The 24,002-nt window shown below is 45.2% G+C and overlaps 2 protein-coding genes across 4 annotated transcripts in view; one reads left to right on the top strand and one right to left on the bottom strand.

The window, feature by feature from the left end:
- ARHGAP6 (Rho GTPase activating protein 6) overlaps positions 1-1,146 on the bottom strand; it is a 322,836-nt gene extending 321,690 nt beyond the window's left edge. Inside the window, exon 1 of the mRNA XM_032679819.1 lies at positions 655-1,146. Within this exon, the coding sequence (XP_032535710.1) occupies positions 655-1,140 (486 nt within the window). The 5' untranslated portion in view covers positions 1,141-1,146. The remainder of the gene's footprint in view (positions 1-654) is intronic.
- A 5,835-nt stretch (positions 1,147-6,981) lies between these two features.
- Positions 6,982-16,423, top strand: LOC116781932 (transcription initiation factor TFIID subunit 4-like). Of its 3 annotated transcripts, none has more exons than XR_004355026.1 (3): positions 6,982-8,469; positions 10,540-10,587; positions 10,674-16,423. XR_004355026.1 is itself a non-coding variant. In XM_032677757.1 (3 exons), exons 1-2 carry the CDS (start codon positions 6,983-6,985, stop codon positions 10,546-10,548), a joined length of 1,107 nt encoding a protein of 368 aa, XP_032533648.1. In that variant the 5' UTR covers position 6,982; the 3' UTR covers positions 10,549-10,587; positions 10,674-16,423. The 3 variants fall into 3 exon arrangements, 1 of the variants encoding a protein (XP_032533648.1); XR_004355025.1 differs by having other exon boundaries at positions 6,982-8,684; XM_032677757.1 differs by having other exon boundaries at positions 6,982-8,080.
- Positions 16,424-24,002: the final 7,579 nt, after the last annotated feature.

Raw genomic sequence — 24,002 nt, 5'->3', positions numbered from 1 at the left:
TCCAGGAGGCACTACTAAACAGTTAAGCGGGAAACCTCATCACCATGGACAGGATGGAGAATTCCTTAGAACAAAAAAAATTATTCTTCTACTGCTACAAAGGGCATAACCAACTCACCGAGCAATCGCTACCAAGAAACAATGCCACATTCTCTGAATACATTTATCCACATGGTATGGTATCTGCAGCCCAACATCAACGACATCCAAGTTAAACAAATAAATATTTGCGTTGTAGAGTTGGATTTGTCTTGGAATACAACTGCTTCTCATGTGGTTTTGACACATGTGCGTTGTCAAATAAATCACAGCTCACTGGGTGTGCACATTAAAAATAATTTGTCTATCTTGTTAGAAACCATCACATACTTCAGTTTAAGAGGTGTGAAACTGGGAGGGGAAGGTTTTACAGGCCTGAGACAACTACACATGGAGTCCGTCGAGGGAACCTCAAACACCTGACCCTTCACGGCCGCGGATGCCGGCTCCCGGCAATAACATCCACGGCGGCCTCGACGGCCCCATCGCGCCGTGTCCCCACCACCGGGCGGGAGCCGCTGGCACCACCGGGCGGGAGCCGCTGGCTTCCCCGGGCGGGCGGCGGGGGCGAGGGCGGCGCGGGGGGTGCCCGTCCCCGGGGGCGGGCGTGCCTACCTCGGACTTCCACACGACGTAGGCGGCGGAGCGAGGCTCGGGCGGCCCCTTCCTCTGTTGCAGCCAGCGCCGGGGCGAGGAGAAGATGCTGTTGGCGGGGCCGCTCAGCGCCAGGGCCGACGGGGTGCGCGCAAGGAAGGGCAGCTCGCAGCCGGGGCTCCGCTTCCCGCGGAGGGTCTCCTCGTCGAAGACCGCGCTGCCCGGCGGCGACCGCTCCAGCGGGGTGCTGGGGGTGGAGAAGGAGGCGCCGTGTGGCGGCGGGGCGCCCCGGGGACCGCAGCGCTCCCCGAGGGGGCTGCCGGCCCCCCGCGCCCGCGGCGCCCGCCCCGCGCCCTCGCCGTCCTCCCGCCCGCCGCCGATGATGGCGGGGTCGAGGCTGCGCGTCTGGCGGAGCCTCCGCTTGGAGAGGCTCTTGGCGGCGGCGGGGGCGGCGGCGGCCGAGGAGGAGCAGGAGAAGACGCTGCTCAGCAGGCTCTGCGCCGACATCGCGGCGGGCGCTGCCCCGGGCACGGCGGGGCAGTCGGGGGTCCCGCCTGGGCTCTCGCTGCCTCTGCCTCCAGCGCCCGCCGCGGAGGGGCTCTGGGGGCGGCCCCCACGCCCGGGCTCAGCCCCCGGCGGCGCGGCCCGACGGCGGCATCGCGGGGCTCATGGCGGCGTCCGGCGCTGGGGCTGCTCCGGGGCTGCCGCCGCCGCGGTCACTTTGCTGAGAGGGAGAGGGAGGGAGAGAAAAAAAAAAACAAAGTTACGAGAGAAAAGGGGAGGGGAGACGGCAGCAGCGGAACTTTTATCTGGGCTCGCCGCGGGCTGCTAGAGTCACTCCCCCCTCGGCCGTGATGCGCACGGGAGCCCGGGCCGCCCACCCCGCACAGGCACCCCGGCGGTGGCGGGACCCGTCTGCACCCCCCGGAGCGGGGAGAGCCCGTCCCAGTGCCGCCCGCGCCCCTGTGCCGCCGCCGGACGCCCACGCCGGAGCTGCGGGTCCCGGCGCTGCCGCACCGGCATGGGGTGGTTCCGTTTTGGGGAGGGATCGCGTAGCGGCGGACGGTTGTTTTTGGGAGCGATCGTTCCCGAGGCGCAGCCGGGGAAAGCCCCGGTCTGACCTTTCTGAGACCAGCGCCGCGTCGCCCTCCCTCCTGGGCTGAAGGTTCTGGGACCCTCCCGTCTGCCCCGGTTGTGCCGCAGAGAGAGCTGAAGACTTCAGGAAAAACCCACAGCAGTAGGCAGGGTGCTCGCAGTGTGCAGCACACGGGACGGGACCTTCTTCTGGCCCGTGTCTCTCTTTCCATCCCTGCCAAAACACGTGTCCGACAGGCAGCATGGGTCACCTAAGACCTGTAAAAAGAGAGTGTGACCAATGAAGCTAAGCCTTCTCAGGACAAGTGACTGGACATGCTTGATCTCCCATTGAGCCTTTTACTGTTCTCTATCTCCAAGCATAGGCAAGGAAACTTTTACCAGAAAAACAGAACAAACCTGGAAAAGGCAAAACTGTAAAGAAATTAAGAAATAGAATGCACACAGAAGAACAATACCATGCAACACCATGAAGGCAGCCAGACAGCTCCTTACCCACCTGGAGTGAAGGAAACAGTCCCTCAGACTCCCTGTAGAGTCTGACTCCTGCCCTGACTCCAACTGGGAATATTACAATCCTCCCCTCACTGGAAGCAGTTCAACAGCAATGCTTCTCAGGTTCTTTCTGGACCCATACACCATAATTTACTTAATGTTTTAACTTTATTAAGTAACCATTAGCTTCATGGGTAGGTTCAGTTCGGTTGCTCTTCTGTCAGTGAAGACTACAGCCATCATATCTTTCGAGATGGAAATCAAAACACAGAACCGAATTCTGTTTTTCTTCCACACCTATACTTTCTAATGAGAGTGCGTGGAAGATGCCTAAGGACAGACTAGCTAAAAACTCCTGTGCAAGTCTTGAATCTCCCCTGTCTCAGATAAACTCACTGTTAGACTGCTGACTCCATGGGGCCTAAGCATCCTTCTTTTGACTTGAAAACCCACCAGCTCCACAGTCTCCCCAAAAGTGTTGCAGGCAACTCTTAAAAAACTTCCTTGGAAAAAGGCTATTTTGAAAAGAAAAGTGCTTGAGCACAACAAAAGGGTTATTAATTTCTCCTCATTCTGCATTTTCTCTTCAAACCCTAGTGCAGGGTTGTGTTGTTCTCCCTGATATCCTGGAGCCTGTGCAGGTAAGTGGTCCATGGCAGCACTTTCTAGTTTTATCAATAGAGGGAGTAGACAATTCCGTCCTGTGTGGTGCTGTTTAAATTTCATAAAGAGCAACAGCACAAGAGCCCATCCACTTTCAAAGGAAGGTGTTCTGGTTTTAGGTAATGTTTCCAAATGGGATTCTTTTTTCTTTTTTTTTCTTTTTTTTTCTTTTTCTTTTTGTCTACAAAGTAGCTTTTCCCCCTTATTTTAATAAGCTGTGCTATTGCCTAATTCCAAGTTCCTCCACAGCTAAGGTTGCAGCTGTTTCTGTTTAAAGCTTCGTTTTGCCTCCTCATTAATGCCTTCAATAAGGTCTCATGCCTGAGACTACGAAGAAGGTCTGAAGCGTAAAACAATAAACCGTGTTTGTTTCTGCAGTTCTGTGCCCATGGTAGCAATTTGGTTGAGAGGACCCATCTGCAGTACAACTATACAGATGTGTGGCTCCAAGTATTTGCTTCTTTTGTCCTCTACAAACACATCATGGGACCATAAAGGGACAGGAAGACGTGAGGAAAAAGGCAGAGAGGGAAATTCAGAGTTATAAGGAGCTCATCACTTGAGTAGAGAGGACGGTCACACCTGCATCCAAAATCCACCAAAAACTGTTTATGCCATTCTCTGTGAGGTAGATTTGCCGACTCTGCAGAGCTGATGCTCTTGGGCACAACCAGCTGCCAGTGGGCAAACCTCCAAGTGCCAACTCGGATCGTTACACACTGCACACACAAACTGTGAAAGGAGTCTGAAACAATCAGATAAGTGCATAGTTAGGAGCATACATCACTTTACAAGTAACTACTTAAATGAGGTGGGAGCAAAGCATTCTTATTTCCACCTGCTTCAGTCCAGGTATGACTACTGCACAGCTGGTTTTCTTCATGAAAGCCCCCATGAAAAATTATAGTTTTCATGAGATATAGACCTGGAGCATCACAGCTGAAATTCAAAGAGTAAATGCAACATACGTATAGAGATGCTTCGTGTAGACAACTTCACTACCTGTCTTAGCTTCTCTCTGCGTCTTTCAGGAGAAACAGCAATAAAAGCACTTACTGATTATTTTTAAAGTTTCTGTTCCTTATCACTGCATTATTATGAACTGCATTATTGTGAGACCTGGCAGCACCACCCTGCAGCTAGGCTCAGGGGCTCAAGTGGGCATGGTACAAGCACAGGACAATAAGATAGCCCTAGTCCCCAAACTGTAGTGGTAACCTCCAGACATAAGATACCAGCTGTGCAGCCATATCTGCAGAGGAATAGTGAGACAGTACTAATTGATCTCATATTGGTTGTCAGCCCTTCTTTCTCTTACAAAGCAAAGCTGTTTGTGTAACACCAGTCATTGCAACCATAAGTTTGCAATAGCAGTCAAGGAACTGAAAGACCTAGCATAGATTTACCAAGGTTAAATTATATGTAACTAACCTGATCACCTGCCTTGATCTGTGGATGATGGGAGAGCAGTGGATAGGAGGCTTTTGGCACAATCTCCCACAGCTTCCTTTCTGAGACAGAGAGAAAAACTGATTGAATCATAGTGAGTAATGGTTCATACTCTACAGGGAAGCTGGTTACAAGTGCAGTTCTTCATAAGTCTGTATTGATTCGTGTCCTGTTTCATATCCATATCAATAGCCCAGAGGAGGACTCAGAGTGCACTTTCATCCAGTTTGTGGACAACATCAAATTAAAGCATATAGTCAACATGCTCCAGGGAAGGGCTGCCATTCAGAGGGGCTTAGACAGGCCAGATGAATGTGAAAACAGGGATCTTATAAAAGTCAGTGAGGACAAGTGCATTTGGTGTGGACTTACCCCTGCATTTCTATGGGCTGGGGAGCAACTCTGATGGGAAGGAGCTCAGGTGCTCTGATGGTCAACAGCCAAACATGATGGAGCACGAAGCCCTTGCAAGGATGAAGGCTAAGAGAATCCTGGGCTGCATCAAAAGAAACATAGTCAATAGACCAAGGGAGGTGATTATTTGCTTTTATACAGCATTCGACAGATCTCGTATGGAACAGTCTAGTTTGTGTGACTACAATTAAGGAGGACTTTAATAAACTTCAGCTTGGAGGGCCACCAAGACAGTTTGAAGCTGGAATATTTGCCCTGTGAGGATATGCCAGGAAAGCTGGACTTGTTCATCCTGGGGAAAGGGGAACCTAGTAACAGCCTTCCAGTTCCTGCGAGGGAGTCATAAAGAAATTGAAGCCAGGCTCTGTACTGAAATTCAGAGTGAGTGGGTAACAGACAGTAGTCAAAAATAGACAGAGAACTTCGTGTAAGGAAAAAAATGTCACTGAGGATTATTAAGCACTGGAACAGGTTGTGGAATCCCCATCATTGGTGGTGTTCAAGACCTGACTGAAAAAGGCACTGAACAACCTTGTCTTAGTTTAGTTTTTACCCTGCTGTGAGCAGGAGGTTGGACTAGAGACCACTCGAGGTTCCCTCCAACTTGAACAACTCTCTGGTTCTAACCAAATATTAATTTTGGACTAAAGTCAACAAAACCTTAACCTTCAGAAAATTTTAGAGATTTTGTATAAATGCCTATCACCTGACTTAATAGCAAGCCTGCTGCATGGGCAAGTTTTAGAGAAGTTATGGTCCTAGAGTTATTTTAACAATCTGGTTTTATTAATGCCCCAGTAAAGTGAAATTAGAAGGAAATACTGCCACCTGTTTTGGTTGCACTTTAAAAAACAAATTCCTTAACAAAATAAGAGTGTATTCATCTCAAGAATTAAACAAAATCTGTTCAGATTTCTGAATAAATCTCTGAAAACAAGGGTGAATCAGAAAACAGGAGAATTTTGTTTTCTTATTATTTCTTTAGAATTTATTAAATATTAAAAAAACCCCAAAGCCACACTTCTACCTTACTGTTTTCTTACAGAAGGATTTCTAACTTTGTCATTCTTGAGATTTGATTTTTTTAACAGAAAGACTTTTATCTAAAATTTATCTCTTCCAGTTTTTCCATTAAGATGAAATATCTGCTACATTTTTTACAGAACTTTTGTCTATATTGCAGTGGAATTGATCTACAGACATTTCGGCACAGCATTCAAGACTGATTGTCCAAAAGAGAAAGCCCTACACAAGTGTTTGTGGAAGCAGCTGGGGAATGGGTGCATAAGTCCACACAAGGAGCCAGCACCTTTCTTTGGCTCCAGTGGTGTTTGACCTTCACCCAGCTGGTGACCAAGTACTGTGATGGCCTGGTCCTGTTTCTGCAGAGGCTACCATGTGTTTTGACAGTGACCTCAGTAAGACATAGATGGCTGTGTGGTAGAAAGTGTTTGGATGTGACTAGGAAGGAAATTGCCCACAGGGCTGCATCTCCCATGAAGTCCTCTCCTGTTTCTTACCTGGCATAGGACTCTGCAGGTCAGTCACTGAGACACCCAGAGGAGTCTGGGCAAGTGTTTGCCCAGATTGGCTGCTCAATGCTTAGCTAGGACAGCTGAATCGCTGTGATAGCACACAAGGAAAAAAAATAAAATTCTATAAAGAGAAAAATGTACTTATTTATACTGGAAGGGAAAAGTGATAGAATGCTGTAACTTGAAACCCTACTGAAGCAACAATCATGAAAACAGGGACGCTATTGTGTACCTACAATACAGTAGCATATATATTAGTGTATAGTACATATAACTACATATACATGAATAGTGTAGATATATATATATATAGCGTTCATATATATACGCTATATAGTTTTGGGGTTTATTTTCTTAGAGAAAGAGTATTATGCGCTCTATGGTTAGAGCATGGTGCTAATAACACCAAAATCGCGGGTTCAATCCCCGTACGAGCCATTCACTTAAGAGCTGGACTCGATGATCCTCGTGGGTCCCTTCCAACTCAGAATAGTCTGTGAAATCCGTGGAAGCCAGGCATTTCAGCGCCAAGCAGCACAAACCTCTGCAACACCACGAGCAGTGCCGAACCTCGGGGGGCGGGGCCAGGGCCAGGCGGGGGCGGGGATTCGGTATCTGGTCCCGCCCCCTCCCCACCAGGCCCCTCCCCGCCGCGGCCCCGCCCCCCGCCGCGCGCGCCGCCCGGAGCCGCCGCGCCGATGCCACGTGGGAGGCGGCGGAGCCGCCGCCGCCGCCGGGCCGGACCCGCGGCCCCGCTGACGCTCGGGACGGCGCTCGCCGGCCGCCGGGAGGAGGGGAGGTCGCGGAGCCCCCGGGACCGCACCGGCATCGCCGAGACCCGATGGGTGCTCGGCGCGGTGGCGCCCGGCTCGCGGCTCGGCCTCCCGGGCCTAGAGGCGCTGGCGGCGGCGGCCGGGCCTAGGGGCGGCTCCCCGCCCTGGGCGGCGCCCTCGCTGCTGCAGGTGCCGGCGGCGGCCCAGCCGGCCCCGCGGCGGGACGGCAGCGACCTGCCCGCGGGTGCGCCGGCCGCCCTGGCCGTGCTGCGCCTCCAGCCTGGCGCCGAGGGCTCGGCGCGGGTGGCGGCGGCGGGGGCCGCGCCGCGCCTGCGGACCGTCTACGTGAACCCGCGGTGGCTGGAGCGCCAGGCCGCGCTGGGGGCGGCGGCGGCGGCCGCCAGCCCCTGCGCCGAGGCGGCGGCGGCAGCGGCGAGCGGCGCGGCTGCGGGCCCGGCCGCGGGCCCGGCCGGGGGCCCAGCGGCGGCGGCGGCGGCGGCGGGGCAGGGCGAGGCGGCGGCGGAGGCGCCGGCCACCCCCTACGTGGGGCTGCGGCGGCCGCTGGGCTACAAGCTGGCCAAGGCCACCAAGGAGCGGATCTGGCGGGGGGAGTTCATTGACCTCTTTTCCTTGCTCCACACAGAGCTGGCCCCCGAGCACGGCCCGCGCCCGGGGGACACGCTGGACCAGTGGGTCTCAGCCTTCCTGGTGTACGCCAGCGTGCTGTGCGAGAAGCACCCGGCGCGCTGCGGAGCCATGTTCAAGTACCTGGACACCATCCGCAAGCTGCACGCCACCTACGGGGGCACCTCCTGGATGAACTACGACGAGGACTTTAGGAGGCGGGCGGCGAAGAACCCCTCTCTGCCCTGGGGTGACGTCGACCTGGACCTGTGGATGAAGTGGATGGCGCCGCTCAAGTCGCTTGTCCCCAGGCACTCGCGGGCTGAGGGCGAGACACAGCCCTCGCCGGCCCCGCCGGCCCCGCCAGCGCAGAGCCCCAAGCAGGAGGAGAAAAGCCAGGTGTGATGAGCCGATGGCCGCGTGTTTTCCCGCTCCGCTGGCTGGGCATGGTGCCCCCTCGGAGGGGAAGAGCAGGAAGGGGCAGTTGGGGTGCCCATACATTGGTCGGCGGCTCCAGTCTCACGGCGCTGACCCTTTGCTCGTGCTGACCATAGGGACGTGGTATCACGGGTGCCCAGCTGGCCACCGTTAGAGATGTGGTCGCTGATGGACGCTGAGTAAATAACTGTAGCCTTTATTGCCCTGGCCACCAGAAAACAGGAACTCCACTAGTTCCCTCCCCCGATACATAACTTCATCTTCCTGAAGACATTAGAAAAAGATGTGGTTTTATTTTTTTCCTCTGAGTTGTCTTTAAAAAAATAACTTTCTCATCAATACAGTTATTTGTATGTAAGACAAAGCGTACAGACTCTCCTGTTACTATGGGAGCATGTGGGTAGTTGCAGGCTGTGTGGGAGGGCAGCAAAATTGATGTGAATAAAGATAAAATTCAGTATGAGTGGCCACATCTTGCAAATGCACTGTGATTTGAAGATCAAACCTGGTTTGGGACTCAGGAGGTGTAATATACAAGTTATCACCTGTTTTGTGGGAAAAGATGGTGAGTGTGCTTAGGGAAAGTAAGGGAGGATTTTATGTACTTTTTTTTGCTTTCAGTAGAGGCATCACTGAGTTGCTCTAACCCCTGGTGCGCACAGGCAGGTCTTCTGCCGCCTGAGGCATGACGCCGAGCTCCACAGCTACAAAGAGCTTCCTGCCTATATTAGGGGTTGTGCTGCTTCTCTTACTCTGGTGGCTGTAATCTGCCAAATCCCCAGCACAGAAAATGCTGAATGCTGAACATTTAGTTTCATGCTAGCTGAGTGGTGGTGTAGAGATTCTGTGATAGGGGCTATATTTGTTTCTAATCAGATTTTTTAGGTCTGTAGGAAGAACCTTTGCATTCCTGTAGAATTTTTGCTAGTTTATCAGATGCTCTGCTTCCTGGGGATTGCCAGCACAGAGTGGCTAAGTTGTTTGACTCTGTTAGCCTGATCTGGGAAGGGAGGATCCTTTTTCAAGGCATCTGGATGTGTTTGGTGTGTCACACCAAGTCCTGACTTTAATACCTATTAAAAGTGACTTCACTAGGCCAACTGCTGACAAAGAAAGGGAGTAAACACCACACAGTAACAGAGATAAACCCAGGCCTGTTGGCCTTGGGCCTTCTGTGGTTGATGCTCTTATGTTCCTGCAACTTTTTCTGATATCTTGTTTATATTTCTCCATTCTCAAGAACAACAGCTCAGTTCTTGTTTTCCTACAGATCTCAGTTGAGCACCAGATGGGCAATGGCTTATAACTTTCATCTCATCTGAGACTGGACCTTCAGCTTGTCATGTTACCCACTCTTGTAACTTCTTCTGCAGCAGCTGGTCTGTCAGTGCAGACCTTTGATCTGTTGTCTGTTGAGGCACCAGAGGTCTCAATCCCTTTTGATTTCATGGAAACTTCCCAACTGATTATTAGCAGTGGCATTGATACGTATTTCTTTTCCCCCCAGAAAGTGTGTAAAGGAAAAATGTTTAACTAACTTAAAAAATACTGGAAGTTTAATCTTTGTAGAAAGAGTAGTGCTTTAGCAGCACAATGAGAAAATAAAAGTTTTGCAATTGTTCAGTGTGGTTACAACCACTTTTCTATTATTAGAGCAGTTTTTAATTGGTAGTGCACAGTGTCTTATAACTGCTTAAAAATGTCCTTAACTGAACTAAGGGTTTGAGCAGCTGTTAAATGTAAATGAGGCCTAGGATAAAGCATGAGTTTATCATTGGCAAGGCAGCAGCAAGGAAATGTTTTCTTGGAGGTGACTTCTGTGTTTCCCCCACACCTCCCCAGTGCCTTGCAAGCTCTAACTATGTTGTGTAAAACTACTTCAGTAAAATAAGACGTGACATCACACTTGGGCAAAAGAATTGGAGAATTAAAATGGGAGAGAATGGCCTTTTATGGGCTTACAACTTTGGCCAAAACCTAAGCTTTTCCACATTCATGCTGTCAAGAGGAAGAGGAGGTGTTCTACAAAAACCTTTTCCAGATTGTTGGTTTGAACTGATTTTGGTTCTGTAATTTCAACAGATAGCATTAGGCAGCATGACTGAATTTCATTTCCCCTCTAAGTCAAAGACTGGAATTTCAGTGTCATTTAGTTTAGTGACTGTATCTCTGGTTTTGCATTTCCACAGATGGTTAAACAGTAAAAGTCAATGTAAACAAAGTGTCTGTCTTCTGAAGCTATCTGTCCTTTCTAAGGCACTGGTGAAGAGCTGTATCTTTGCTTTACGTGGAAAGAACAAAGTGAGAAACCCTAGTTTTAGTTTGAATGTGGTAATTGGCATGTATGTAGGATAGCTGATATTCATTCCTGCAGATTTGTCTGTATATATAACTTCAGACAATTCTCTTTTTTTCCCCAGACTCCATGAAAACAGAAGGCCAGTTGGGATGGCAGTCAGACTAATTGGGTGAGTTTATTTATAAAACTGACTAACTTTGGATCTTAAATATTTGCAGATTTGTTAAATACAGAATTTTTTATTGGTGCCAACAGCCTGACTCCGTTGGTGTTTAAGTGGAGCTCTGGTATTCTAGTGCATTCTTTTACCTCTGCTTCTGTTGCGTTGCAAGCTGTGCTAGAGAAGACGTAGGAAATTCATTTTACCCAATCAGCAATTGTAACAATGGACTACAAACCTGCAGAGCAAGCCAGTTTGCTGGAAAACAGGAATTCCTGCAGCGCAGCACTTGTCACAGACTATCCAAAGAGGGCAAAGATTCAGGAAGGTGAATAAATTGAACATTGGTTGAATGAGGTCAGGAACAGTCTCCCGGAGGAGAACCCTGCTCTAAAATACTACTTTGAAAGTAAAAGCCAATTTAATGTGCAGATTAAACCTTCTCATTTGACCAAACTGTGTGCAATCCTGGATCTTTGCAGATCACAACCGGACACTTCAAAACCTTATGTACTATATTTGTTTAAAAAAAAAATAAATCATAACTTGTCTTGTTACAGCTGTTACTTTTGCCATTTCATTGAGAATATTTGCAACATAAATGTGTATTTGACTCAAAACAGTATCATACACTTGCTATAATAACTCAGGTTGTCAACAGAATTATTCTGTGAGGCTCAGTATCACCTCTCCATTGTTCTTTAAAAAATGCGTTAACCATTGCTGTCATTGCCAGATAGCCCAACTGTGCATTACAAAATTCTTCAACTATAGTAATTGACCTAAATTACAATTTTGTTTTTATTCTTGTTAGAATACCTAAGATCCTGAGCATCAGACTACACTTTTGTAGTCTGGTGTTCATGAAAATTATGTTCGCTGGTTCATGGTTTAATCGTTCTGCATCTCAGTGTTTTGTTTTCTTTTCCTTTTTCCTTGCATACTAGGGGTTATGATCAAGGTAATACTATGATCCAGTAACACGCATGATGGTAAGGGTTTGCCTTTAGTTGTTTCAGGAAAAAGTTGCCATTATCTCCTCTCCTTTACGTTTCTCGATAGTTCCAATAATATGCGTAACATGGAGTGTTTGTAAATTGATATCAAACTGTTTGTGACTTCACCTAAATAAATTTTTATATTCAAATGCTGTTCTTAATCTTAGTGGTTTTTCCTCCTTTGTTCTTATATTGCCACTTCCCTTTTGTAATCACTTTTTTCTATCACCTGACCTTTTTACAAAATTTTTGGTTTTCAGTTAGTAAAGCACAACCAAATTTTAACTATGAAGAGAAAACAGCCTTTGAAATTTGCTTCCAATATTTTGCATAAAGACTTCATAATGTAACTGTAGTTGTAGCTTATTCATCTGCCACTTGTTTAGACAGTGATAGGTATCAGGCCTTGATCTGTCTAAAACTGCAATAACTGCTGTGCTAAAATACCAGTATTTAATGGCCCCCGAACTCAAACCGATCAAGTGAATGCTGAGATTCCTGCATTCAGTACGGTAGAATATAGAGCACTTTTACAGATGGAATTACAAGTTTCAAAATTCCTTTTCATTTTTGAGAAGAGGCTTAAGCTCAGTCATCAGATCATTCATGTAATTTTTCCCTTGTCCTGTTGCCTTAAGAAATCAGAACTTGGTTACTCACTGGTCTGTGCTGTGTTTGTTACCATCACTGCTACATGAACTACATGCCTGCTCCATCACTGCAGGCATCTCCTCCTGAGGAAGTGCTGTAACAGTGGCAGGATTTGGGGAGAGATGTGGGAGAGGGAGGGAATGAGGAAGGATGAGCAAATACTGGTCTCTTCTGTCTCCCTCATGAATTGTTCAAGTGTGGGTCTTAACCTACTGACTCAGAGCAGCAAAGCAGCAACAGTTTTGTTTTTTGTGTCCTATTTGGGAGCAGCATACCCAGCTGGAGTCTGAAACACTTCCTAATGTTCTTTAATGAGTCCTTCTGCCAAGAATTTTTTGGGTTTTTTGTTACTCTCTCCAGCCTTCATACAGTCTGGTGCTCTTCCTGGCACTCTGTCACCTCCCAGTTTCCTGGTTGCTACTGGTGCTGGGTTGGACCACCCTGTCTGCTTTGTCTGCTGTAGACAATTGCCAGAGCTTTGTCTTGCTCTTCAGTGTCAGTGGCTGCTTTAAACTTGCTGCCTGCTTTCATAAAGAAACTTTAATTTCACATTATTGGCAGTGCTGTTTTTACAACATGTGGGACCTCCCCCTTCTCCCCTTGTTTTTCTCCTTCTTCATCACTCTCTTTGAGCCACACAGTAATTTCACTGTGGTACTTGTGTATCCTTGCTTTGGGGTTTATTGTTGCATATGTGCTTTCCCCCTTATTGGTGCGCTGTAAGCTTCTGAATGAAACTGCCTTGTACACTAGCTTCTCGTTAAAAGGGTTGGGCTTAAATAGGTTTGTTCAAATTTTAACAGTTAGTTACTGCACGGGTTTGCCTATGTCCTTGACACCGAGTGAATCTTACCTTTACAGCTCCTGATGTCCCGTCCTTGTTGAGTCAGCATGATGGCTTATGAAAGGGTGGTGCCAAATCTTCTGTTCACTTCTGATTTATGAGTAGATTTTTTAGTGATTGGAAGCTAAACTTGCTGTCATTTACATGATATGGCAGGCAGCATGAAGAATTTGAAGATTTTTACAAAGGTGCTGCAAAGCTTTTCACCAAGACATGGAATTTCCAGTAGGGAGTACTTGTAAAATGCGTGGGAATTGATTTGATTGGGAGGATGACCCGCGTCCTATGGAAAAATAGTTTTCTCTCAGTTGACTAGAATTAAGGAGCATATACTTTAGGGGAGTAATTTCAGACAAGTTTATTTTTAGGGATTTCTAGCAGGATAGGATTCTTTTTCACAGATGTTCTTTTTCGTGTGCTGGATTGATACACATTGTTGCAAAGAACAAATTAAAACCAGTGCAATGTGACTGACAGCGCAAAATGTGTTGCAATGTAGGATTGAGACTTAAATACCTAAGTCTTTATCAAGCTTTTAAAAAGAGTTGAGCTTCAGCAGAAGTAGACTCAAATTTCTAAATTTCTCAAATTTCTAAATTTCTACTCAGAAATAGACTCAAGTTTCTAATTTCCACCTGTGTGCAGCAGTTCGGTTGGAGATACTTGAAGTATCTTGAAAACTCAATGCTGTTACTACTTTTGGTCGTAATGATGTGTCTTTAAAGGTAAGATGACAGCAGAATATTTCGCATGTGGGGTAGCCTGTCGCATCTGCAGTTGAGCAAAATCATTACTTCTGATCTCAGAAGATCCTGACAGTTATTCAGTGTGACTTCCAATTTAAGCTTAAAACATTGCTTTCCCATCTTCTGCTGTCTCCTGTCATCTTGCGAACTTGGTAATCTTCTTTATAAGAATCTGGTGAGCACAGCAAACATGTTCTGAGGGCCAGCTGTGGGATCAGGCAGCATCTGACCAGCCTGTCTGCATGTACAGAGCCTTTCACCCCCGTATAGGTAGCTCTGTGACGGTGGTGGTCTTGCATTAAGGAAGTCAGGCTGGATGGAGTGCACACAGGAGACTCCCCAGCTACCTGCAAGGCTTCTGTGTTTTTGAGAAGCCAGTGGCATTGGCAACAGGTTTTTCTGTCCACTCCTCTGGTAAAACCAAAAGCCCCAGAGGCTGTTGCAACCATTGAGGGGAGGGATGTGACTCAGTTCTAACAGCCTAGGTGTTGGTGGAAATGTTGCCTTAGTGATCAAACTTCTTTTTAGGTTATATCCTTAACATATGCTACAACAACTGATAATGTCTATGGAATACTTTTGGTAGTTCTTTCTGCAAAGAAAACTCAGCTGGAGAAATCACAAAGCTAGATGTTACTTTTCCCGTCTTGGTTTGGCACTCAGGTTTGTCTTTTTCCCTTTTCATGAAGTTCAGCATGCATCAGCCCAGTCCAATAAAGGACACACATTTTTATCCATAAAATCTTCTGGGTCCAGCACTTTTTTTCTTCCCCTGGGAACTCTCATCAAAGCCAGCTGGCATCTTTGCAGTTTAGCAGTTTACTGGGCAATCAGCTAAACAGCAGTGAAGATTTAAAAAGCAGGAACATGTTTATGTTATTTTACATTTTTGTAAATGTGAAATAATTCAGTAAGTACTTTTACCTTTTTTGGTGGTTGTTGCTCTTTCTTTACTGTAAAGAATACTTTCTTTTTCATAATGTCTCAGTGCAGTGTTGCTGTTGCAATATTTCCAAGGCAGCAGGGGAATGTTTACATCCAAACAAAATTGTTTTCTTTGAATTTTTTTTATTGCAAATATTTGTGTCTATAAAACCCTTTCCATAAAACTTTTTTTTTTTTATTCTGTGCAAAGTTAAAATTGGATCACAGTTTTCAGATTTGTTTATTTTCTGAACCATGTAGGAGCATTGTATCTGAACCTACATCAGCAGGTGTGGAAGGTGCTGCTTCTAATGGCAGTTCTAATGATCAGAAGTCGAGTGGTTGTTTAAAAACAGCTACATTGTTTGCACTGGCTTCACATGTTACAAGCACCGTTTGCATTGCTGATGTTCAAAGTGTCCATAAATATTACCCCCCAATATGAGTTTACATGAAGACAGGAGGCAGTTAAAGAGTTACATGAAGGCAGTAAAGTATGCAGGTGTGGGTTGGTGGGGCAGCTTCGTTGGTAAGCTGCAAGACAACATGGTGGCAGAGGACCTGGGCTGTGTGTCCCCGTAGATGTGCCTGACATAAACAGAGGCAAGACATGCCCTTGAAAGGTGTAACGTGGGCCAAGAGCTCGTTTTCATACCTCCTCTGCCTAAACTTCCCACCCTCCACTTGAGTGTTCTGGCATGTATCTTCCACCATACCTCCCTTGTTTCTGCTCTTGGGTTTTTTTACTTTATAACAGTGAAATGTCATTCTTGTGAGTGTTTGGAATGAAGAAATACCCCTGGGACATGCAGATGGTTCCCTACTGTCTATATGTTTCCTGTGGATGATCTAGGCAGTGCTAAGGGAAAAGATTTTTTTTCTCCAATTTTTAGCTGGAGAATGACAGTTATACAAGTACTTAACAGAGGTGCTGGAATTCCAAATGTTAGCAACTGGATTCTGGAGAATAAAATAAGATCGGTTGGAGGTGGGGAAATTTCTGAGAGTGTCCTTGCTCAGAGCATGCAGGCATGTATCTTGCTGCACTTGGTGTACCTGGGGGTAATGGACTTGAAGCAGTAGGCTTCTTGAAGTGCTGTGGGATTGGGAGAAGCATTTAATTTTCCTGTTCTCTATCATTTTCCTTGTCCTTTCTCCCTCACCAGCAGTCTTCCAAGTGAGATATGCGACTTTGTTGTCAAGCACTGGACAACAGGGGAAATCTCACTGCCATTACATTGGGTTGCTGGGAGAAATTAGTGAGTTTATACCTGTAAGATCGTGGGGTTTTTCCAGAAGCAGCACAATAAATTTGGTGGTATTGAAGGCAAAAAGAAAGGAAAAAGAGTGACTTTGAGGGTACCCAGTCTGTTTTTTGCTTTCTCATTGGGGAAGAGAAGATTTAGCTATTTGGCTTAATGTGATATTGACCAGTGGAAAAGCTTTGGGAAGAGTATCTCAGTAAGATTTGGTACCAGAAAAGAAATTATGTGTGCATTGTTACTGCTGCAGGTGCTCTGTAGGCCGATATATGAGCAGAAAAAGTAGCCTTGGCCAGGCTACCTGTGATGTTGACCCACCAAGTCTGAGGGTGTTTCATAGAACTGGTTACAGAATCATGCAGCCCAAGGAGGAAACTTAAGAGAGCACTCTTCTTGTGCCTTAGGAAGCTTTAAAAAAAACCAACAACATCCCAAAAACAAAACTCAAAAAGTACTTTCATTGTATGACTGGAACGTGCAACAAATAATAACACAAAAGATATAGTTGCAAATGCTTTCTGAGAGGAGAGGAGGTGGTATCTATTATGCACCATTGCCTACACCATGCATTTTCTATTTTGAATATTATGATTGCATGCAAATGAAATGGAGTAAAATTGAATCTTTCAGTACAAATAAGATGGAGAATAATACAATTTACCAGTGTGTTAGGACAAATTAAAATGTTTTGTAGTTCTGTTAGTAAGCATTTAAAAACGTTTTAATAAACATGGTTTATTTGGGACTTTTTTGTCAGTACTCAAAGCATTGAAAACAAACCTTTAGTGTGTTACAACGTTGTTGCAATGTTGAGAGCAGCACAAGTTGTTCATGGCCCTGTGTTTCACAGATGTGTAAGTAATCTCAGTTGTTGCCCATCAGATGGGAGAGGAATGGATAAGCACATCCTTTACCTGCCTCTTTTATGAGGAAGCTATTAATTTGGAGTGCTTCCCCAAGTGGACAAGCTGAGAACTAGACCTTGGGTCACCTGGTTCCCCACTGGTTCACAACATCTGAACTGCTGGGCTTGGACATAGGCAGTACCTTTTTGCTTCACTTGATCTCTCCAGCCCACAGTTGCTGAATGAGCAGTTCCTGCAGAGCATGGAAACAAAGAAACTCTTCTTTTTCTGTGTTGTTTGTTTGTCTGTTTTTTCTGGTGTTCCTGCAGCTTCAGTCTTGAGGCCTTGTTCCGCGAAGCTGCTGCAAGAGAGAATCGCTCAAGCTGAGAAACAAGTGAGGAGGGCTGGCTGAGGTGTTTCCTCACAGGTGTAAGAAAAGTGCAATGAATGCTACTCAGCTTTCCTAAGTCTGGGAAATGTTTGTTATAGCCTAGTTCATAGCTCACAGTGGTAGAGGACCAAAAAGGTAAACTTGCTTGTTGCTATAGCTTATGTTGCCTGGCAGTGTATTACAGCATGTTCTGTGTATTGAATGGCATGGGCATGGGAAGATTTAGTTGTGGTAGGAGGTGAAAATTACTTGACAGACATGTCCTGGTAAGATGGCTGACACTGTGGTTTAACCTGGCAAGCCACAGGGAAGTAAAACATGTCTTAATTCTCTTTCAAAATGCAGAATTGACTTTCTTGAGATGAGGGTGTTGCCTTGAGCATGTGTGCCTGTTTGATGTAGTGTGATTAAAAATAGTGATGCAAATGACAGGCCTGGTCAAGCAAGAACCTGAAAGCTTTGAAATGTTAGCTCTAGATAGCTTCACCTGTGAGTTTGTCCTGCTCAAAACTACTGGCAATTAAATTTACTGCTGTATTCCTGTTTTAATGCCTGTGAAGTTGCACCACAGGTTTACAGTGGCATTACTGATTAATTACTTCATGCCCAACAATCAAAGGACCTATTCTTCTGATTTGTCATCTCCTCCCCCCCCTTCCCCATCTGTGGGAGAAATGCCACTGTGAAAAGGAGAGCAATTTCAGGCATCGTGGTGAAGGCTGGAATTCCTTAGGAAGCTTCAGAGGGCCTTTTACCTGATCTTCCCCTCTCTGTTGCTGCACACCTTGAAAACAGGTAGGCCCAGAGTCAAAGAATCAGCAGTACCTGGGTGGGTCAGTGGAGTGAGCCCTTTGAGATAGCTAAGGATGGGAGAGTTGTCAATATTTAATGACTTTCAGCTATGATGTCCATTTTACGTATTTGAAGGAAGTAGGAAACACACCCACCCCACACACTAGTACTTACACAGGGCCTCCAGAAAAGGGGTGAAGTCTGGGGCTAGCTTTGATTCCCTCTTTCCCTCCTTGCCTCTCTGCCATGCCTGCTGTGGAGGCTTTGGCCGGAGGAAAGAGTCAATTCATCACCCGTCACACCTGGGCTGTGGAGTTCAAAGTGGTGCTGGAACAGTTGGTGCTGCTCGGAGAGAGGTGGGGTGAACTGCAGCTGAGGGCTGGTGGGAACAATAGTGAAAATTAAGTTGTGCTGTGCCAAGGCTGCACCACAATTGCCTGAGCTCATCTTACTCCAGGAGCTGATGGTAGAAGCAGGAATTTAGTTGGTGTCTACAAAAGCTGAGTTTTTCAAATTTGTAAGCATTGGAAATTGTAACTACAGAGCTATAGGAGGCTGGAGAAAACATAGTCAACAGTAAACTATGGGAAATACTCTTTACTTGGAAGCCTTTTTCAAGCAGTAAGGAAAGAGCAAAATCTGTCAGACTGTTGTTTGTCATGCTCTTTTGAGTAAAGGACAGTCAATACAGAGAGATACATCAGAAATTATTGAGATGCATTGTACAGCTCAAATAGTTGAGTGTGGCATGATTATTTCTTCCTTGTGTTGTTTCTTATTGCAGTTTCTACTCCAGTCTTTGTCCTGGAATAACTCTTTTGTTTCTTTTTTTTTTTTTTTGACTAGGAGTTCCCAGGGGCAGTCAGTGGCAATGCCCTGAGTAGAAATTGTTTAGAGCCCTCCAAGATACACTCATGGTTTATCTTCCACGTGTGCTCCTTTGCTTTCATGTATGCTAGATTTTACTTCCTGTTGTTCTGTGTAGTTCCATGGTTTGCCAGGGCCCTTGGCAATGTCTCAGCCTTTCCTTAAAGATGACTATTCAGCCTGCATAATTTCCAAACATCACAGTATTTCTTTTAATTTCTTCTGAGTGGAGGTGCTTTCAACATCTCTAAATACCTCTGCTAGGTAGTGGGTAAGAGAAGCTTAACTTCTGTGTCCTCATGTTTATTTTGTCTCTGTCATGCCTCTTATCCTCTGAGACACTGTGCTGTTCTTTACAGTTCAAGCTTCTATGTCTCATGTTTCTAAAACAAAGCTTAGTCACCTGACCTTGGATGCAGCATTATGCCCAAAAAAATCTCTCAATCCATTTTGTACAAAGTGAAGCTGCTCCTATGCCAACTATATAAAAATTATTCCAATTGTTCTCAACAGATGTGTCTCTTACATTCAATGTCACACCTTGTACATTTATTTATAAAAGTATTTCCAATTAAGTGTTTTCATTGTTGAAGATGTTATTTTAAGAAGTTTTACCATCAGAAAAGTTGTTTCTTCCAGTAAACAGCAATTTCTATAAAACACGAAAAGTCCTGAAAACCCATCTCAATTATTCTAAGATGTTTTGCTCCTTTTTACTCCATGAAAGAAAAATTGATTAATCTAGGAATTTGCACAGAAATTTCTCTCACTACTGCAAAGCCCTGGAAGGTCATTAGAATTGTCTTGTCATGCAACTTGTTACTGCATAAAGGTGTGTGTGCTAACAAATGAGTCTTGGCTTTTACATTAATGAAGATGACCTGCATCACAAGTGAGATGTTTCAAAACATTTTTAAAAAAATGTTTTTAAAATTTCATTTTTAAAGAAATTTTAAATAATTTGTCTTTTTTTTTTCTTACTCAGAGGATAACCAAATTGATATGAACCAATTTCTGGAACTATATTTGTAGCTCTATCTTTAGTTTCTACTTTGTTGTCCAGCTTGGAGCCAGACTTTTTTTTTGTTAAGTTCGATTTTTTCCTGATACAATGCAAAACAGGCTCTGTTTTATTATTCCAAACATTTTGCAAAATCTCCTTTCAGAGTAGACTTTTCTAAATTAACCAATGCTTGTGCAGTTATTTTCTACTTCTTACAAAACCACAGCTGAAAGGAGCAATTAAAACACTTGATTGCTGCTTTAAGCCTGGAATTTAATCTGTATTTAACACAAGTAAGCTCTCATTTCAAGATTTGATGCAGCCAATGTTAATTGTACTTTTGGGTGTGTGCAGACTGTAGGATCTGGTGCTTAGGGATTTAGAAATCACAGGCTGTCATACAAGTGATTCCAGATGGGTGGATTTTTCCTTCGGACACTTCTGGCTCTTCCCAAGACATAACTTGTACCAACCAGTTCACATTTGCAACATGATGCCTCTCAAGAGGCATTTGGTGTCACTAGGCTGTATCATGCCTCTGTAATCCTGCACCAAATTTCTCTCATCCAGACTTGCCAGCAGAATAATACTTACCAATACAAAAAGAAACACCTGAAAAATCCCTGGAGGTGACTCCCTGCATACTCCCTGCAGTTTTGTTTTCATTATAGGAGCAGGGAGGTGCTTGGTTCAGAGACAGCTGAGCTGATCCTGCTGTTAGGTACCGCAGAGCTGTGGCAGCATCCTGGTGATGTAGGTCTGGCAAGTCCGAGTCCTTGCTTGCTATAAACAGTGTCCCCAACAAGACAAAAACACGAAGGAGGTGAACTGGTGCTCATCTGTCGCTTTCAGACAAGACTCTGTAAGGTGAGCTACAGAGCCAGGATTTACTCCCAAAGCAGTTTAAGCATAGGAGAGCACTGGGTCCAAGTCACACCAGTCCCAACCACGGCAATGATTAAACCTGCATCTGACTAAGTTTAGCACTGTCAGTACAGGAGGCCAAAGCATTGTGCCTGCCTACCTTTACTCCCTTTGTCCCTAAAATATAAAGCTAAGTTGACATGAATACGTAAAATACACATATATAAATGTAATGCTGATTTCATTCACAAATGTTAAATAAATGTCATTGGTCTAAACATAAATAAATAAATGGCTGTATGTGTCTGTTTTATTCAAAGCCACTTTTGCAATTCAGAAATGTTTCTTGAAGCCATCAGACTTTTCCCAGCTCTCAAGCAGAGAGAGAATCTACTTTGGGGAAACTGCCTCAGGTGCTGCTCTACTCATGAATGTGTTGTATCTACTAACTGCAACAGCAGTCCCTGTCTGAAATTTGGGGCAGTGGAGGGCTCAACTGCAATCTTACTAGGGCATCACAAAGCTTGTCACGTATAATCAACATACTTGTAGTTGGACTAACTTAGGTAAGCAACGAGAGGACAGTAAACCAGATCACAAACAGTTGGTAAGACATAGTGTTGTTTGATTGCTCTCTTGGTGCACATCATTCCTGTGTCCCAGGAAAAGTCCCTACCATCAAAAAAAAAAAAATTGTCTTGTTTTAAAACAGGATGCCAAATCACATGCACAGGGTTGGTATCCACTAAGTTTCAGTGCAGACTTTTCTTTCCTGAGTAATAGAAGCTCTCATTATCCTCCTGAGGCATTGATTTCATTCTAGTTTTCCCAGCAGACTACAGAGCAAATAACAAATGAGTACTTTGATTTTTACCAACTTTTAGTAGTTGGCATGTTTTCATAACACATAAATTATTACACAGATTGTCCTTTTGGCTGGAGAAATGAGTTCTAACACATTGCAAAGCTTTAAGGGGGAGAATTTGTTCAGAGGACAACCATGTGTCCTGGGAAAAAGATGAGAAAAGATAAACAAAATAAATTAACATTTGGAATGGAAATGGTGAGTTAGTATTTGTGTTAGTGGAAAGCAGAACTCAAGTGTATTTTTTCACATGCATGTGCAGTAGTTTGGTATCTTGAATCAAGAGAAAGAACGTGAAGAATCTGACCATTCTTTCCATTAACTGCCTGCATGCTCACATCCAGCTAACATTTGCATTTTCAGTGTGAGCAGCAATACCATAAAAAGTCCTAGCCAACCAACAGATAATATACTGAAATGGTTGATTTGATGTATTGTTAATTCTAATCTTTTTTGTTCCCATTACATTTAGATGCTCATTTTGCTTTCTGTTTGAAAACCTAGAGAAGTTTTTTTCTGCTGTTTGATTTTAGCTATATAGACCCATCTTGCAGTGTATCACTAATGGGTAAGATTTTAATATCATAAAAACTAGACTGAGGAGTTTGGGTTACAGCATTAGGGGTGGATCCATCTTCCTTTGCATTGATCATGGGTCAGCTGAGGATTTCACTGGTGTGAGACAACATATGGCTGATGTGCTGAAATTCAGCAGTGCTGAAATATGCCTGTTGTTGCCATAAGCAGCAAAATTCAATGTAGTCCTCAGGATCAGGCTGACAGCAGCTCATGTGTATGAAGGCACTTTGTCATGCTCTTCAGGATGTGCTGAAGAATCCTTAGCCAAGCAATGGAAATAAGGCACATTTCCAAGTCATGTCAGCGAGTTACAGTGCAGTGCTGGTCAGTAACTCTGTGTGTGCTCCTATTCTGTCTTGTTTTAGTCTGCCCTGAAGAAGGAGGAACTTTTGCAGCTTGCAAAGTACCTGTACGTGCTCTGGCTAAGCTTCAGACTGATTTTTCAGCTCCTTAAGCAAACCAAAAGATTAAAAGAAAAAGCCCTCTCAGTCTCTTTGAGCTGCCTTTTGTTCTTCTGGAAAAAAATATTTTTTTAAACACAAAAATTTTAGAGATAGTGTAGGGGATTAACAGACCTAGCGCTATTCCTTACTGACAATGAAGACACATAATTTGAGAAGGTGTCTTTCAAGGACACCATTTGCTCTTTGTCAGTACAGGCCTACAATGCAGACTTAATTATTAAATTAAGTATTCCTCATCTAAAGTTTCTTCTGGGTGTTCTATTTACACATAGTCCCTATGCTGTTTCTTTCTGCTTCTGTTGTCAATCTCTTCCTTAATTTTTAAAATTTTTTTTTACTGTGAGTTTGATTAAAAACACCCCTGTGAATTTTTTCCCTTGCCTTATGACAGGGGTCTTCACCATGCACCCAGTTTCATACGACTGTCTGCTCACATTGTATACCAGAGCCTCTCCACACCCCATCTCCCCATAGCACCATGCTCCACTTTTCTCCTTTTGCATGAGGCTCTGCATCTCCTCCCACCTGCTCTTTCTTCACCACACTTCTGAGTGCCATGAATGTGCCTCTCAGTTGGTCCTCACGCTCATCCACATTGTGGTCCTTCCCCAGGTCTCCCTCTGGCATCCCTGCCACCTGCCTCTGCTCTGCTCCATAGCCCCTCTCCCAGTTCAACCCTCAAACTAGAAGACTCTCCTGCTGATGTTTCATTTTCCTTCTCACTCACTGACACTCCTAACTTGGCAGCTTGGGACCTGGTTAAAAACAGGGTGTTGTTTTTGCAATTAATAAATAAATAAATCTTTCAGGCTCTCCATGGCTGTATTCAGCAAAGAAAAGGTGACAATACTCTTGTTCTAGTAGAAATCTCAAAGGTAAATTGGTGCCCTAGGGGAGTAAGGAGGATAGATGAAGCAAATCACAGAATCATAGAGTGGATAAGATTGGAAGGGACCACGGTGGATCATCTGGTCCAACCTCCCGTCTCAAGCAGGGTCATCCTAGAGCACATGGCATAGAATTGCATCCAGATGGTTCTTGAATATCTCCACTGAGGGAGACTCCACAACCTCTCTGGGCAATCTGTTCCACTGAGCAGTCACACACACAGTAAGTTCTTCCTCATATTCAGGTGGAACTTCCTGTGCACCAGTTTCTGCCCATTGCCCCTTGTCCTATTGCTTGGCATTGCCAAGAAGAGTCTGGCTCCATCCTCTTGGCACCCTCCTTTCAGACACTGATGGATGTTGATGAGATCCCCTCTCAGTTGTCTCTTCTTGAGGCTGAACAGGCCCAGATCCCTCAGCCTTTTCTCGTAAGAGAGATGCT

This window comes from Chiroxiphia lanceolata, chromosome 2 (assembly GCF_009829145.1).
Source record: "Chiroxiphia lanceolata isolate bChiLan1 chromosome 2, bChiLan1.pri, whole genome shotgun sequence".
NCBI lineage: Eukaryota > Metazoa > Chordata > Aves > Passeriformes > Pipridae > Chiroxiphia > Chiroxiphia lanceolata.
The sequence above is the reverse complement of the archived record's forward strand: the minus strand, read 5'-3'. Positions and strand labels throughout refer to the sequence as shown.

Bases quoted from the DNA above. Each gene is read 5' to 3' on its own strand.
- LOC116781932 (XM_032677757.1), top strand. From the start codon at position 6,983: ATGCCACGTGGGAGGCGGCGGAGCCGCCGCCGCCGCCGGGCCGGACCC.